The following is a 17,087-nucleotide window of genomic DNA, read 5'->3' on the forward strand; positions in this document are numbered from 1 at the left end:
CCATCTCAGATGTCATTTCTTAATACTCATTAGGGCAAATCAGTCTCTTAATGATGCCTGTACATCTTTTCATGTATAATAGGTGAAACTATCCAGTACTTAGCAGGCAATTCCATATGAAGAAAGGAATCTAGTTCATCTTCCCTGTCTTGTACTAACAGACAGTATCAGCTAAATCTCATTCATCATAAAAGTCAGTAAATATGTTAAGTATAAAGTCAAAAACTTAAGATGACACAATTTCCCTAGTTTATTTTCAAAAGGGTAGAGTATCTTTGTAAATGCTAGAGGATCTGTGTTCAGTGGTTTTGAGGGTCAGGTGGCCTATACATGGCATACAACTTATTTTTTCAGCCTCCCTACAATTTTCACTGCTGAGCTTGATTACAGGTATCTGTGTGTCTGAAGTAGCTGGAGAGAGACAGAATAATGTTTTATTGAAGCACTGCTTTACTTTCACACAACCATTTCACCCACTATGTTTAAGAAAGAGGCAAGTTATAGAGGCACTCACCCTTCCTTCCAAGTTATGTGTTTACCTTCAAATCAAGACCAGTGGTGTGACATGCTTCAGCAAAGGGAGAATAAATCACAGTATGTAAACAGCACAGACACTTAAACTAATTTTAGCATTGTATGTTCACTTCTATGTGTGTGACAAATAGAGTACTGTATTTTATTCATTTCAAACAATTTTTATTAWAACAGAAATTACCAGTTCTTTCCACTGCTTTAATGTCTTTGATCTTGCTGCCTGAAGAATACTTAGAACTTTCTTTACTCTTGGACTCTTGATCTCTTCTAAAAGGCTTTGAAGAGAGATACAGATTTGAATTTCCTTTTGAAATGAAAGTATGCATTTATAAAACAAAAGCTTTCTTTAGACTGTGAGAAATAATGCAAGGATTTAACCTGTTAAATGATGCCATTCTTGACTTCCAGTGTTCCAACTCTGTAGATGGACCAATGTCATCAGCTTCTTTTCTTATTTGTTCACTTTCAACTAAAACTTGTCCAATCTGTTTAATCCAGACCATTAACACTTCCTCAAGTTTCTCAGTGACCTCAGTGTTACTGCCTTCAAAGTAATAAAACAGGGCAGTCTCATAAGCACCAAGAAATAAATACAAATTTTAAATTATATGAGTGAAATGTCTTTGTAAACATAGGCTGAGAGCATATGGAAGCTGAGTATATTCAAATTACCGACCTTTGATATGTGAAAATTAAGACAAGATGCACACATACACTTCTACACCCACCTACTCTGTCCCCATTGTAAATGGAAAACTACAACAAATAGTTAAAAAAAGCAATGAGTTCATGGGGAAAAAATACAATGATGTGCTTTGGGGACAATAATGTTTCAGAAGTCCAACAAATTCATTATTTATGATATGTATATTTTTCTGTTTGCAGCTGATAACTACAGGTTTACTTCCTCACATTTCTCCCTCTCTGTATTGAAGTCTATTTGACATTAAAAGTATCATACAAAGGACAGCATTTTTAGGAATCACAAAAAACCTCTAATTTTTAAATTAGTATGTTTTTTAGATTGCCCTAACAGAGGAAAGAATCTAGTTCACTTGCTGCATTGTATTTGTGGACCTTGTATTGATAAAGGGAGTCCAAAGAACCCGTTTAGCAATATAACATTATTGTCTCATCCTAAGAACCATCAGTTCTTTTCTGGAAGCTGTCCTGCCATAGCCTCATGAAGGGCTGAGAGGAATTGCAGAGGTATTGGTGGTAAGAAAAGGTAGAAAGTTATTGTCTGAAGAGGCATAACCAGTCAATGCCCATGCAGGTACATACCTTCTTTGACTCACAGCCCTCAAAAGCAGACTTAAGCTTGGATAAAACTTTCCCAATACCAGGGAAAGAAATGAGAACAACTGCTAGGAGGTGATCCCAGCAAACTAGGAGGAGCACAAGCTGGTGCATACAGGATATGGCAATGAACTACACAAGACTTTAAGATCTATGAATTAAGTGATGGGCAAATGACTGATGATTTTATGACTACACAGTCATAAACCCAGCATTATACTCTCCTCCCAGGCAAAAGGAAAAAAATATACATAGCTCAAGGAAGACAAGTAGGTTCTTCCATGCAAATGTTTTCTAACAACATAATATTCATTTATCTATGAACTGCATCACCTGTGTTTGCTCTACTGTAGGAATTACTCCCTAAGGAGGAAAGCAAGAATATTGCCAGAGTATGCAGGGATGTGACAAAGAAGGCTAAGGCTCATTTGGAATTAAATCTAACAAGGGATGTCAAGGACAACAAGAGCTTCTTCAAATACATCAGTAGCAAACAGAAGACTAGAGAAAATGTGGGCCCGCTACTGAATGGGGCAGGGCCCTGGTGATGAAGGATACAGAGAAGGCAGAATTACTGAATGCCCTCTTTGCTTTAGTTTTCACTGCTAAAGGAACCCCTCAAGAATCCCAGAGTCTGCAGATGAAAGTCCAGATAAAGGAAAACTTTCCTTTGGTTGAGGAGATCAAGTTACAGATCTTTTAGGCAAACTTGACACCCACAAATCCATGGACCTCGATGGGATGTACCCACAAGTGCTGAGGGAGCTGGCAGATGTTATTGCTAAGCCACTCTCCATCATCTTTGAAAGGTCGTGGAGAACTGGAGAGGCGCCTGAGGACTGGAAGAAAGCCTATGTCACTCCAGTCTTCAAGAAGGGCAAGAAGGAGGACCCAGGCAACTATAGGCTGGTCAGCCTCACCTCCATCCCTGGAAACAGATGGAACAGCTCATCCTGGATGTCATCTCTAAGCATGTGGAGGACAAGAAGATGATCAGGAGGAGTCAGCATGCATTCACCAAGGAGAAATCACACTTAACCAATCTGATAGCCTTCTGTGATGGAATGACTGGCTGGGTAGATGAGGGGGGAGCAGTGGACGGTGTGTACCTTGACTACAGCAAGGATTTCCACACTGTCTCCCATAACATCCTCCTAGGTAAGCTCAGGAAGTGGGGGCTAGATGAGTGGACAGTGAGGTCAATTGAGAACTGGCTGAATGGAGAGCTCGGAGGGTTGTCCTCAGTGGTACAGTCTAGTTGGAGGCCTATACCTAGTGGTGTCCCCCAGGGGTCAGTGTTGGGTCTAGTCTTGCTCAACTTATTCATTAATGACCTGGACGAAGGGACAGAGTGTCTCCTCATTAAGTTTGCTGATGATACCAAGCTGGGAGGAGTGGCTGATACATCAAGAAGGCTGTGCTGCCATTGAGAGACAGGCTGGAGAGTTGGGTGGAAAGGAACCTCGTGAAGTTCAGCAAGGCAAGTGCAGGGTCCTGCACCTAGGGAGGAATAACCCCAGGCACCAGTTAGGCTGTGGCTGGGAGCTGACCTGCTGGAAAGCAGCTCTGTGGAGAAAGGCCTGGGAGTTCTGGTGGACAAGTTAACCAGAAGCCAGCAGTGTGCCCTGTGGCAGCCAAGAAGGCCAATAGTATCCTGGGGTGCATTGGGAAGAGTGTTGCCTGCAGGTCAATGGAGGTAATCCTCTCCCTCTACTCAGGCCTAGTGTGGCCACATCTGGAATATTGTGTCCAGTTTTGGGCTTTCCAGTACAAGAGAGACATGGACCTACTGCAAAGAGTCCAGCRGAGGGCTATAAAGATGATTATGGGACTGGATCATCTCCCCTGTAAGGAAGGGCTGTGAGAGCTGGGCCTGTTTAGCTTGAAGAAGAGAAAATAGAGTCTACGAATATCTTAAAAGAGGGCATYAAGAGGATGGGGTGGGACTCTTTCAGTGGTGGAAAGTGACAGGAAAAGAGGCAACAGGCACAAACTGAAACACAGGAAGTTCCGCCTGAATACAGGGAAAACTATCTTTCCTGTGAGAGTGACAGAGCACTGGATCAGGTTGCCCAGAGAGGTTGTGGGGTCTCCTTCCCTGGAGATACTCAAAGCCTGCCTGGATGCAACCCTGTCTAAGATGCTCTAGGTGACCCTGCTTGAGCAAGGGGGTTGGACTAGATGATCTGCGGAGGACCCTCCCAACCTCAAATATTCTGTGATTCTGTGATACTGACCTGCAGTTATGTAGTCAGATGGGTTCTGTAAGTTGCTGAAATAAATGTCAATATCCACTTTTGTGAGCTGAATTTTGTCTTCTAAATTCTGTCTTGATGATGACAAAATACCCACAAATTTATCCACAGAATAGAGAAAGTCTTGTATCTGTCTGTTCTTCAAGCCTTCTTTCACAGCTCCCCAATGCTGATTATTTTAGGATTTATGCAAAAAAAAAGTTAAGAGAGGTTTGCGCTTTTCTTTAAAAAAAAAGAAACAAAATGTGTATTATTCTTTCATTAGAAAGGCACTTTCTACTATGGCAGGATTTATCAGTACACCTCTGCAAATACACTCTTCAGTACTATAGCACAAATACTTGTAAGATGGAATTGATATAATTATTCTTTTAGATTAGAAGAGACAAATAAGCATGAGGCTCTTGAGAAGTAAAACTGTTCTCCTTCTTGCTCTCATTGTCCTGACACTGAATTGTCCTTTCTGTTCAGTCTGACTTGACAGATTTTGATCTCCCTTCCTGCTCCTCACTCAGAAAAAAAGCAGTAACATATCATAACAGCATATAACACCACCAAGCTTATCAGACCCTTAGCCTCATTAGATTTCCTAATTTCTGTGCATATATTTCTAGAGCCAACAGAATCAACTGTGATGCTTCACAAGTCCCATAATAGCTTTGATACAGTGCTTGTTGTCCACACCTACTGTACATCATGAAGAATTGAATTACAGATTGAGCTTTTGTACAGCGAAAATGATTTGGCACTTCTTTCAATCCAAGCTTAACTTATTTTTACCTAAATTATTACAGTTTTGCCTTAGTATGGCTGCTATGGTATTTTCTTGCTTTGTCATGAACACTGTGATTTGTGCTATTCCTTGAAAATCAATAATAAATATATGTTTCAGACACTTAAATACAGATTCCATGACTCTTAAATGCCTACACTAGACTGGCATCTTTTATCCTCTGTTTTATGTTCATCTGATTCACAATGGGGACTGCAGCAGCCACTTGTCTTAATTCAAAGTGTTCTTGCAAAAAAAAAAAAAAAAATTATTTAATTGATTACCTCTTGGGATTTAAGTGCTGGTATCATGACTTGAGAAAAGAAGAATTCCAGTCCGTGAAGGATATTTCCACCAGTACAGTCAAATATGCCAAAATTCACTTCCTTGGGGAAGAAAMAAACATTAGCAGAATGCATGTAAACTTCTGCCATGTTACTACTTTTGAGGGAAATCCAGATACGTGCAAGACAAGAATACATAGTCCATAACCACCTATGTTCCTTGAGGAGAAACATCTTATAAGCTATGTTCTTCCCAATAACCCCCCCCCAAATCTATCAAATTTGGATATAGATTAATGTTGGACTGAAAATTGTGAGGTAAGATTTGCTTTTCTGTTTAAGACAACAGAAAAGTCTATCCCATATTATAGCATTATTTTAGCAACCAATTAATATTAACCACTTGACTTCAACGGATTAATCTTAAAAAAATCCACCTGTTTACACTTGTTTTACTGAAACAATTACTATCCATCATAAGTGTCCAAAAAAAGTGACATTTCTCATTCAGTTGCACAGTTCCCTCTAGTTCCCTCTAGAATTGCAAAAGGTGGTGTTTGGGAGAGATGGTACCGGTAGGTGGAATTTTACTGCAGAACTGTAAGCATAAATAGGAAAAAAAGACTGAAAGACTGAATCCCTTCCCACTGCTATTCATTTATGAAGAATTGGCTATTCTGTTACTAGTATTTTGTATATGAACGTATAGGTTCAGAATATGGGACATGTGCTTTCTATGATCCAAACTGGCTAGCCATTAAGGCCCCAGGTGTAACAAGCAAAGCAGGAATCTCATTCAGAACTTGTGGACTGCATAAACATACACTCATTTTTCCGTCGTCATAATGAGAACTTCACTGATCTGGAATAAAATGTACTAAGTTTTGCCCTTGGAAGCTTCCATTCCAAACTTTTTCATGTGCAAAGACAGTAGTTCCATAGCAGTTTAGGAATGGCAACTACACCTGGATTTTTGCAGGCAGAAATTCTTAGCTATCTTGATTATTAATTTCTCTAATAGTTTTCTAGTTAGTTTCCCACTTGAATGCAGAAAATGTTTAAGCAAATTGTTACACATGGTGTAATACTGTTTACTAACAATGTTAGAGAATCTTTTACCAGAGTACAAGAGGATAGAAAGTCATCTCTTGAAAGACAGAAGAATTACAGATGACAATCAAGGCACAATTTTTAATCTGTGCTGCCTAAAGTTTAAGAATCTTTTCATGAACGAATAAGATGCTCTGGACCTACAGTTCACAGATATATCATTCACATTAAATAATGCTTGAAGAAGTGCTTATGAGGAAGGACAAGTTGCTTTGTACATCAGAACATGTTCCCCAGGGAGGCAATTCTCAAATGGTTGTTACAAGGAACGCNAAAAAAAAAAGACTTTCTTCTGCAAAAGGTAGGAAAGCAAAACATGAGAGGGAAAGGACAAAGAGGTAAAGACAAAAGGAACTGACCCCTATTTTCTCCCTTTGGATGCTTATTAACAATGTCAGTCACTCCCATATGACAGAGATGCTTGCATTTGTTTAAGGACTAAGTCTTTTTCAAGACCTCTCTCTGTTCATGAAAATCTCTAAGACAAGGTCAATATGCCAGTTGTTCCATTTTTTTCCACCAAGAACTGAAGATTCAGCTAATTCTCTTGAGAAATAGAGGATGAATATGTATACTTTCAGGACGTTATAAGCAACAGATAAGCAGCTGTTCTCAGAGCATCTTTCCAAACGCTCCAATGCAGCTGTTCAGGACAAAACAAAATATGCCAAACCAGTCTGACTCAGAGCTCCAAGCCTCATCAGTGTCAAGTCTGTGAACAGTCGGGCCTGTTTTATCTTCTACAGCATCTATAAATATTGCCCTATAGAAGGAGTGTCTGATTGGTATCATTTACATGACAGCTGAATGGAGGGCTGAGAGGGAAGGAAGGAGAACCATACAGAAAAGGCATGAAGGCAGTTAACTGAAGGCATTGAATAACCACTTGGACATATACCCAATTGAAGCTAAGCATTGGGACTGATAGGAAGCAAAACGAGGAAGCCTAGAAATTACTTTTGCACTTCTGGATCAGGTAACTATAAAAAATGTTGTTACAAAGCAAATGCCTGACAGAAACTAAAGCAGTAGCTTCCATAACTGTAGGTGGAGAATAGGCATAGCTGCAACTTTGGCCTTTTTAAACAGAACATATTAACCTTCAGTGATGAATAAGAGAAAATAYGTATAGCATTAAAAGCACATCAATATTTTGGAGAATATTTCAGGTTCATTATATTTTTTCTTTAATTTCTATTTTTAGATGTTAACATTTTGGATGCTCTTCATAAAAGTTCAATACTTTTATGGTACTTTCTCTTATACACAACATTATTAGGGGCGAGAAAAACCTTACTTTTGTTTCAAGAATGATCTTTATTTAAAAATATTTAAAGGGTATAGTTATATAAATGTTATATTTCCATAATTTGGGTTCATTCATTAAAAGAAAATCTCCTCATTTAGGTCTTTATTCCCTATTTCTATTAAAATTTACATCTTTTCCTAGGAATTAGTAATGGATTTTATTAGTTTAAATTTTGTTTTAGTAATATTGCAGATAACTACTTTCATAATTATTGGAGCATAACTTTATCATAAATATTTATCTAGATGGAAAACAACTTTTATTAAATACGTAACTAGATATTTTAATGAAAACATTCCCTACTTTTTCTGACTCCAGTAGAACTAGTTGTGTGAACAAGGGTCTAAACAAATATTAAGTACACTGTAAACACTACATGATCTTTGCCTGACCTGGAAGACATTTGATGTAGTTATCACTTGATCTGATGTCCTTAAGAAGAATGCACAAATTCCCGTCAAGCTCTGTAAAAAGGATATATAGTTAAAAAGAATATATGCTTACAGTAAAAGCAATTTATGTAACAATTTGCTAAAGTCCTAAAGAAGTAACTGAAAAAAATAATTATTCAGCAAGTAGCAAGCTGTTTGTATGATATTCAAGTATTTGTCTCTAAAATGAAATATTCATATCCAGCTGACATGAGAACAGCAGAAATGGCTTCCTGGGACACACCAGTGGTCTATCCAGCACAGYACCTAAACTCCAACTGCAAAAGAAGTTGCAGTTTAGGGAGAGTTTGCGACCTTGGCTACTTTCCATGCTCCATTCCTCTGGTATTCCTCCATCACCTATAATAGTTGTATGAGAGTTATTAGATGATACATCCCCGTCTAGCCATTTCAGCATCTCTTTATGGACCTGTTGTTCATGAACTTGTCTAATCCTTTTCTGAATCCTTTGACATTAATTCACTGAAGAAAACTGAAGACATATTCAGCTTTCAAGCATTTAAACTACTTTTCAAATACATTTAGGCCAGAAAGGATCATCTTAAAATGACTTCTTCCATTTATTTTTAAAAAAGGAACTAAAAGATTACTCAAAATTTCTTATCCAAATGCTTTAATTGCTTAACATGTATTTTCATCTTTTTGATGAATTGAAGCAATGGAAAACTTTAAAAATCAGCATTGTAAACAATTATTTTTAAGCTATTAAATCTATTTATAACTCAAATTAATTTGAAAACCAAATGCAATTGATCCAAATTAAAATTGCACAAAGGAACAAATAGTACAATTTACAGTGCTGCATACAACACAATTGTATAATTCAATCTGTACTTTGTGTTCTTTATTATGCATTTTATTTGATTTCACATGATAGCATTGTGCCAGATACTGTGGGCACAGACAAGTAAAATAGTATAAAATCTTATTTTCCAATAGAAAATATTTGATTTTCTGAACAAAAATATAAATTTTGAGAAAATATTCTTTTCTTTAATCAGAAGACTCAAATGGAAATTTGATGCTATTAAAATTTAAAACCTTATTTTCTTCAAAATAGTTAGAATTCAATGGATAGTTTTTCATTTTCAGCTTTTTGCTTTTAATTTTTCTTGCTTTTTATTATCATTGCCATAGTCAGACTGAAAACTTTTAGGCTTTCAGTCTGTAATCCTAACATAGTCCCTATTTTTGAAAGTATGCTTTACAAATGGAAAATTTCATCTATATTTTACAACTGTTCCTGAATTTTTTCCAGTATTGCTAAGTAATGACAATACTGGACAGTAATGTTATCACATTCTCCAGTTCTTCAGACAATTCCTTTCTCTGTCAACAAATGACAAAATCCTACAAGTCATATTATGTTAAGTACTGTCTGACCTGCTGCAGTTCATTGCAAATAACGTAAGTTTGAAAAGCTGTTAACTCTTTAAAAAGCTCCAACATAGAACGCTGTAGCATATCTCCTCAGTAATGGCACTATTAAAGGTATTTCAAGCCTGCTTTTGGTTTTATAGTCCAGTTTCCCATTAAATTTCAAATTCAAGGTCTGAGATCTCTTGCTTGCTATACTCTACGGTATGCTCCCAGAAAAGAYTGCTTAAAGCACTAGAATAAGCCTGGCTGATAGTCACACTCTAGCATCATACTCTTCTAGCAAAATAGAAACTTCTATTCTGAGGTAAAGTTCCTTTTCCTAAGAAAGCTCTAACTCTTGCACAAATGAAGTCTAAGACAGTGGAACAAACCTAAATCTTCTCTGAAAACAAGAAAGAATTCTTCAGCCATTCTTTTTTAAATATAAAAATGTGTTTATATAAACACATTAAAAAAAAGACATCAAAAGGCATCATGTGCCTTATTCAAAAGAAAACACTATACAGTATGCACAATTGCTCCCCAAAAGAGACAAAGAAAGAAAAGGAATCAGAAATTTTCATGACAGCTCTGCATACACTGCTGAATAATACAATAAAGTGGCTGGTTTAAGAACGAGAATAGAATAGAGGAATTACTAAAAGTATATTTGGAATAATGTGCACTATAAAAGGAAATGCTGAAGAGCTCCACTTTTAAATTAGAAATGTACAAGCACTGGAAAAGAATTAACCATTTAATGTAAACAAAAGTGTTGGGACATGCAATATTGTTAACAATGGTTTATTACACTTGCTCTTCTCCCAGATAGAGAAATCTATTAATAACTGTTTCTTTCCAGATCACATTTACTGGCAAATTCCACCCTCCACAAGCTTGAGAAATGTTGGGAAAGCACTATGCTGCATTGTGAGCACATGGTCTAAATACTTAAATATCCACCCAAGAACTACAAAAAGCTACTTAAACACTGCAAAACTGTTAGGGTTTTTCAATATTTTAATTTACAAGTGTAATCTAATGAATTCTACAATCATACCTCAGTAGAACCCACGGTAATAAATAACTTCTTCTGAGGGAAACTGCTGGTTGACCCATCTGACCTCAGTGAAGCATTCAACTTTTGCTATCAATTAAAATTATGAGTAAGAGGTTAACAAAATTGTACAGACAGTGCATCCTATTTGAATTCTAAGCAGCTAGTATTCTCCAGGTAGGAATTGAGAGAGTTTAACTTTTTGTGGAGAACAAGCTTTGCATGACTCCCACAATGTGCCATAAACAGTTTCATAGCTCTGTTCTTTCAGAAGAACAAAGAAGGAAAAAAAAAAAAACCAGAAAAAATAAGAAAATTAAATCTGAAATGTTTCCTAAAGCAACTTCTTCCATGGAAACAAATTGGATGATTGGAGATCTCACAGAAAGAATAATGTGCCTGGTCTGCAAAGTCCATGTAAGTTGCAAACTGGACTCACAAGAAATCTGCAATGTAGATCCTGCCAACAATGCAAAGTAGTTTAGTTTTATATCTATGCCTTTAATCATAGCAAAAAAAAACTCAATTAAGATTCTCTGAATTTTGCAACCGACATGTAATTAAAAAAAATATGCAACTTTGTTGTTGCAGAAGTAATAACAGAAACATACCTGCAATACATCTTGGTAAAAGAAGAGTAACTTTTTAAGTCCACTAGGGGCAAAGAATTCTTCTATAAGTTGAAACTAAAAACAAAATTACAATGGTAGTTAATTGTAAAGTAGTTTCAAATGACTGGGAATCTTGGAAAGATATTTAATAAATGGTAATTACAGATTACCTTGTCATCAGAAATAACAGCCTCCTCCACTTGCTGCTCATTTAAGCCTATCCCATCCGCTAATCTTGATATCAAATACTTGTGTCTTTCATCTAACCGAGTTCTCCTCTCCTCTTTGGTAATTTCAGCTTTCTTGGCTAGTTCTTTTCTAGTTTCAGTGGAAAGCACACCACTTTTCTTGCTTGTTGGCTAGAAAATAAGAGTTTATTACAGAGAGGTTTTTTTTGACATAGCTATTTTGTATTACATTTAAGGATTGTATTTTGTATTGCTGATCTTTAATGTGGTTTCATAAATTACTTATAAATGATGTTTTCCTCTGTATTGCCTAAATGAGGAAAAAAAAATATATCTAACTAACTTGCAAGGCCAAAATTACTTCTCAGTATAAAGTTACTACAACAGTAACTTCAGATCAGGGCCTCAGAATCTGATCTGGATCCAGACCTAAGTTCACAACACAAATCTATCTCTATAATGCCTCCAATTAAATCTCAGCCTTGGGAATCCATCTTCCAAATCTCTAAATGTCTACATTCCAGATTTTAGACCAGGTCTATCTATATTATCACCACCTTAATATATCAATACAAGTTATCTCAATAATAGAAATAAATAAAACTAACTCACTACAAAAATAACAATCACCACTGGAACAAATGTGCAATTGTTGTTTAATATGCAGGTCATATAAAGCTGATAACACAGTGGTAAAGAAAGAAATTCAAATAGTCCTTTTTAAAAATCTTTTACAGTATAAACAACAATGAAAACAGATATAGTGAATAACATTTTTTCAATCAAAAAAAAAAAAAAACCTTCAGAATCTGCATGGAAAAGTAAAGATTTGAGTCAGAGTGGCATTTCTTCAGTTCAAGTCATTTTGCCTATAAGCTCATACAGCACAAAGCCTCCATAAAGCCATCCTTGCCACCACCCTGAGCATTCCCCTCTGCAAACACCTCCAACTGACATGAGTATCTGGGATATGTCTGAGTATCTCTGTAACCCACAATTCTTTTTTTTTTTTTTTTGAGAAAACCAATAATAAACTACATCATCTTCCCAGCACTCTAAATTAGTAATTATAATAGATTGTGATTTACTCCTGGATTAAGAAACAAAAATGTTGCCAACATCTACCTTTACCTCCACCTGAGACTGAACAGATATTCTGCAACACTCCCATCTCTGCCTACATCAAGACATCTCTTTGACACCAAGAACGTCTGACTAACTGCAGTTATTGGTCAGTACCATTCTCACACCTCTAAAAGTCATTTTTTTTTTTGATTTATTATTCTTCATTATTCTCTCCCACAGGTCCGAACCTCTCAAGCAGGTCCAAATCAGCTCTGGCTTCCATGCTAACAGCAGAGTCTCTTGTTTTGCACATGCCTCCCTGATGCAGTGTTCAGTTTCTCTCTCCTCCAGTCCAGGAATCATTCAACAAAAGCCAAAAACTCTCATATTAATGAATACATGATTATTAYAGATAACATGTAGTTATAAAATATATATGCTTACAGCTCTTACGTCTCTAAAAGATATTATAGAAATACAGCTTATACTGTCTCTTTAATGGCAATTTTTTTCTTCTGTATCTCTTAGTAAGAATACTAGAAGTCAAATGTTGCCTGTCATTTCCTCCGCACTGTCTCACTATATCACTGACACTCACTATCTCAGTATTAGATGACTAAACATAATTTAATATAACCTTAAAAAATAGTACAATATAATATTCTGATAGTGTTGCAGAAAAGCTTCTATTTTTTTAAATATACTTTATTCTATTCACAAACTATGCATACTAGACCTCAGATATCATCTCACTACTGAGTCATGCATGGAATTTAGAAAATTGTGTTTTACAGGAAAATTGTGGTATCAATATGTCATAAAATAAATTAACATCTGTGCATAGATCATGAATAGACATATAAAGAGTGTGCATTTTCACCGTCTAAACGATTTTAGTGAAAGTGGCCTGTTCAGAGCTCTAGACTGACAGGGCAAAACCAACTTCACAAATTAAGCTACGTAATTTAAAATGAGGTGAGGTATTCCCCTGTGAGGCTGCAGACATAACCTTATTCAAGCATCCTTAACCAATATTTGTTTTCACATTAGCAAAGAAAGGGGATTAACCAGTAGATGATCCTCCCCCCTTTCCCCCCTCAAAATCATAAGCACAAAAGATAAAAGGTGTTACATTGTATGCGTTTTTGAGTGGTTCATTGCTCTTGTTCCTTGTAATTAACAGAGATTAAAGGAACTCAGCWCTCTCCAGTACCAGGCCAAACTGACAGCCAAAGGTGATTTATTGAATAATCTGTAAAGAAGAAAATTTAACAAAGGCAGCTGAGTAACCACCTATTTTAGAAAGAAAACACTTGCCAGAAGAGCAGCAGTCAGAGGTGATCCTGTGGCAGTGGATCCTAGCTCGGTGCTCCTTGTCTTCAAGACAGCTCTACGTCTATGGTGCTTACTTTCTGTGTTTAGGAAAAAGAAGTGACAAGTTATTTTTATTTGTGTATATGTGCAACAAATGCATTTACAAGACCTGCAATGATGTTGGAAAAGTTACCACATTCTGCCTTAACATCTGCCAGCTAACCTTTTCACAGACTAGGGAAAGTGAGACAGGAAAGGACAACTAGAAAAACTATGCGTGGTAGAAACTCTTAGAAGCCTTTCAGGGAAAAAGATGCCTTGTGACAGTTTTTATCTCAAGTTTAATTTGCAAGAAATCCCCACTGATAACAACAGAGGTAAGGAAAAGCAATTTAAAGGACCAGTTTGAAGAAATCTGTGCTGGAAAAAAAAATCACAGACTCTCCGAAATACTCTTTCCATTCTGGCTATTGTCTCTCAGTTATTCCTCAGCTGATGATCAGAGGGCTGGAGCATCTGCCTTATGAGGAACGGCTGTGAGAGCTGGGCCTGGGGAAGAGAAGACTGAGAGGGGGATCTTATCAATGTGTATAACTATCTGAAGGGAGGGTGTCAAGGGGATGGGGACAAACTCCTTTCAGTTGTCCCATGTGACAGGACAAGAGGCAATGGGCAGAAATTGAAGCACAGGAAGTTGTGTCTGAACGTGAATTTCTTCATTGTGAGAGTGACAGAGCACTGGACCAGGTTGCCCAGGGAGGTTGTGAAGTCTCCTTCTCTGGAGATTTTCAAGGCCTGCCTGGACGCAACCCTGTCTAACATGCTCTAGGTGACCCTGCTTGAGCAGGGAGGTTGGACTAGATGATCTCCAGAGGTCCCTTCCAACTTTACCGATTCTATGACTCTATGATTCTTTATTCTTCAGATAATCCATGTGCTCAAGTTGTTAAAAAGTGTCTGCAAGTACCAAGTTTGCCAGAGATGCATGAGATTGATAACTAGAATTTATTTAGACAGCTAATATTTGCCATGAAAACAGTACACATATCATTAGAGTGTGTAACCATCAACTGTTGATCATTTATATCTTCTTAAGGGCTTTTGAAGCCCTTTTAGTTATTTAATCAAATTTATTGCATACCTTTATTTTCTCTAGAAATTACGACCTGTATATTTTAAAGTGCTTTCAGTAGCACATAAATCTATTATTGTTGTCCTGATACTAAGTACAAGTACTTTTCTCCAGCCTATCACTTTAAAAGTAAATTAAGACAAAATATGATTAATTATTTTAATAATTTACTTTAAATATTGATTTATTTGTCCTTAACAGAAACATTGTATTTGTTGTCTTTAAAAATATTTAATTGAAAGGCACCAGCAATGCTGTCTTGAATTGATACAGCTTGGTCTTCCCAAGAAAAGCAATCAATATAGTTTCCAGAATATATTTTGGTCCCACCCCTGGAAGCAAATAATATCCTCAGCTGAGCATGCAGTAGTAGTAAATAGTGGCTCACTAATTCAGGAATTATTGCTTAATCTATTCTAAAACATAAATAATGGGGCTGTGACTAAAAGGAATATTCTAATAACATTTATCTCTGTACAAATTCTCTTGTATACTGTGTCTGTTTTGAAACGAAGTCTCCCCTGAGTATATCATTCAAACCACTATCATTGTCAATGTATCCCCCAAAAGGTGCCATACTAAATGCCACACAATTAGTTTGAATGCTAACCCACTAACATTGTTCTAGCTTTTATGAAAAGTGCAACTAGCTTAGGAATAAGCTAACTCTTTGCTAAGAAAACCTCCATTATTCTTTACTATTCAATTTAATTCTAGAAAAATGGCTCTATGCAAAATATATATSCATATACAGCCATCTGCTATGAATTCAAACATTCTACTTAACAACGTGTCCCATTTTGTTCCCTATGAAGGCAACATGAAGTGTTTGCCATTATTTTCTCTCTTACCTTTTTTTATAGCAATGAGAGGTGGACAGAGATCTGTGTCAGGTTTGGAAGAAAGTTGTGTTTCTTTCAGTTCCTGTTCTGATTCCTGCTGTGCGGAGTGACTGGGAGAAGAACTAGGCTTAGCTCTTCTCCCTAGCTCAATCTCATCTCCTACTGGCTCCTCCATCTCCAGCACCGCAAAAAACAACCTATATTAACAGTACAGAAAACAACTGGACAATGTAACACTGCAAAGACCAACCACACCTTCAGTATTTTATGCCCATTATAGCATCCAATATGATAGACTAGTGAGGAAAAAAACATTTTCTCTATACACTTTTGGTAATTTAAGAGGAGAAAATATAAGCAAAACAGTATTATTTTCCAAAAAGCTTTACCTGGCAACCTACAAAATAATAAAACCCCTTCCAAGGGTGTCCATTAACAATCCTTTATTTTTACTTCCACAAGTAAAGGGTGGGTGGGAACCCAACCTTCCTTTGTGGAAGAGGTTACGGTTGTTCTTACAGGAGTGCTGCAAGCCCTGGACCGAGCTGTAAGCGCAGAGCTGGTGGAGGGACTCGCCCACCCGTATTCCTGGTCACGTGACCTGCTCTGCTGCTATGGCAACGCCTGCAGAAGCCCAGCTAACAGCCAGGCACCCCGGAGGCACTTTGTTCGCCCCCATCTCTCACCATATTACCGACCAATGAAGTTCTAATTGCATAACTGCTCCTATTTTTTTAAACAACATACTTTTATCTTAGCAGACATTAAACCTCTAAGCAAATATCTTCCATGAGCCTCTTAAATGCACTGTTGCTAGGATACATGTACACAGTAGAATTGTGCAAAAAGCCACAGGAGGGCATAGCTAGCTGTATCCCAGCAATGAAGTAACTCTTCCCAAACACAACCCTCTGGCAAAATAACAATGACCTCAGCTCTGTATAAAACATGAAAATTTATAGCTAAGAAAAATGATTGAATGATGACTTTTCCTCCGCTAGGCAAAGCCACTTTAGGTAAGTCTGAAAGGTATTGTATGGTTCACAGGTTCTTAGGTAGCTATTGCAGTTTTACTCAGTGGGCTTCCTTTTTCAGAATAATACCCAAGATCAAGCCTTCATTGCAGTACATTACCATTTTAACCCAAAAGTTAAATACTTCACAGAGCTTCTACATTTTTTACTGACCCCAAAATCTTGAATCAAGGCCCAAAAATATGTGGTTTCAAAACTGAGAAACTGTAAAAACAATGAAAGCTTGTGGAAGAGGAGAAAGTGCCGCCCGCAGGCTAACGAAGCCCCTCTCCTCCCAAGGGGATCCTTTGGTGTCGCCTTACTCCAACTCCATTGCATTACGCAATACTCCGCCAATACGTGTTTACACAGCCGCCTCCATACAGAGGTTGCTTAGAGAGAACAAGCCAAGATGCTCCGCAGTCACTATACAGCACCAGACACATTACCTTCCTCCTAAGGCAGGATTTTTTAGGCGCCTGGGCAATCCC

At 37.1% G+C, this 17,087-nt stretch overlaps 1 protein-coding gene across 1 annotated transcript in view; it reads right to left on the minus strand.

Annotated features, from left to right (window-relative positions):
* The window catches only part of LOC146592626 (dynein axonemal heavy chain 5-like), a 164,818-nt gene extending 147,756 nt beyond the window's left edge, over positions 1–17,062 (minus strand). The window contains exons 1-11 of the mRNA XM_085310691.1: positions 17,046–17,062; positions 15,593–15,780; positions 13,613–13,713; positions 11,213–11,401; positions 11,043–11,117; positions 10,435–10,521; positions 7,956–8,027; positions 5,145–5,246; positions 4,071–4,257; positions 913–1,078; positions 716–809 (exon numbers count right to left, since the gene is read on the minus strand). Coding sequence (XP_085166817.1) covers positions 716–809; positions 913–1,078; positions 4,071–4,257; positions 5,145–5,246; positions 7,956–8,027; positions 10,435–10,521; positions 11,043–11,117; positions 11,213–11,401; positions 13,613–13,713; positions 15,593–15,758 — 1,239 coding nt within the window. The 5' untranslated portion in view covers positions 15,759–15,780; positions 17,046–17,062. The remainder of the gene's footprint in view (positions 1–715; positions 810–912; positions 1,079–4,070; positions 4,258–5,144; positions 5,247–7,955; positions 8,028–10,434; positions 10,522–11,042; positions 11,118–11,212; positions 11,402–13,612; positions 13,714–15,592; positions 15,781–17,045) is intronic.
* Positions 17,063–17,087: the final 25 nt, after the last annotated feature.

Source organism: Rhea americana, unplaced genomic scaffold (genome assembly GCF_003343005.1).
Source record: "Rhea americana isolate MKP2758 unplaced genomic scaffold, rheAme1 scaffold_323, whole genome shotgun sequence".
Classification (NCBI taxonomy): Eukaryota; Metazoa; Chordata; class Aves; order Rheiformes; family Rheidae; genus Rhea; species Rhea americana.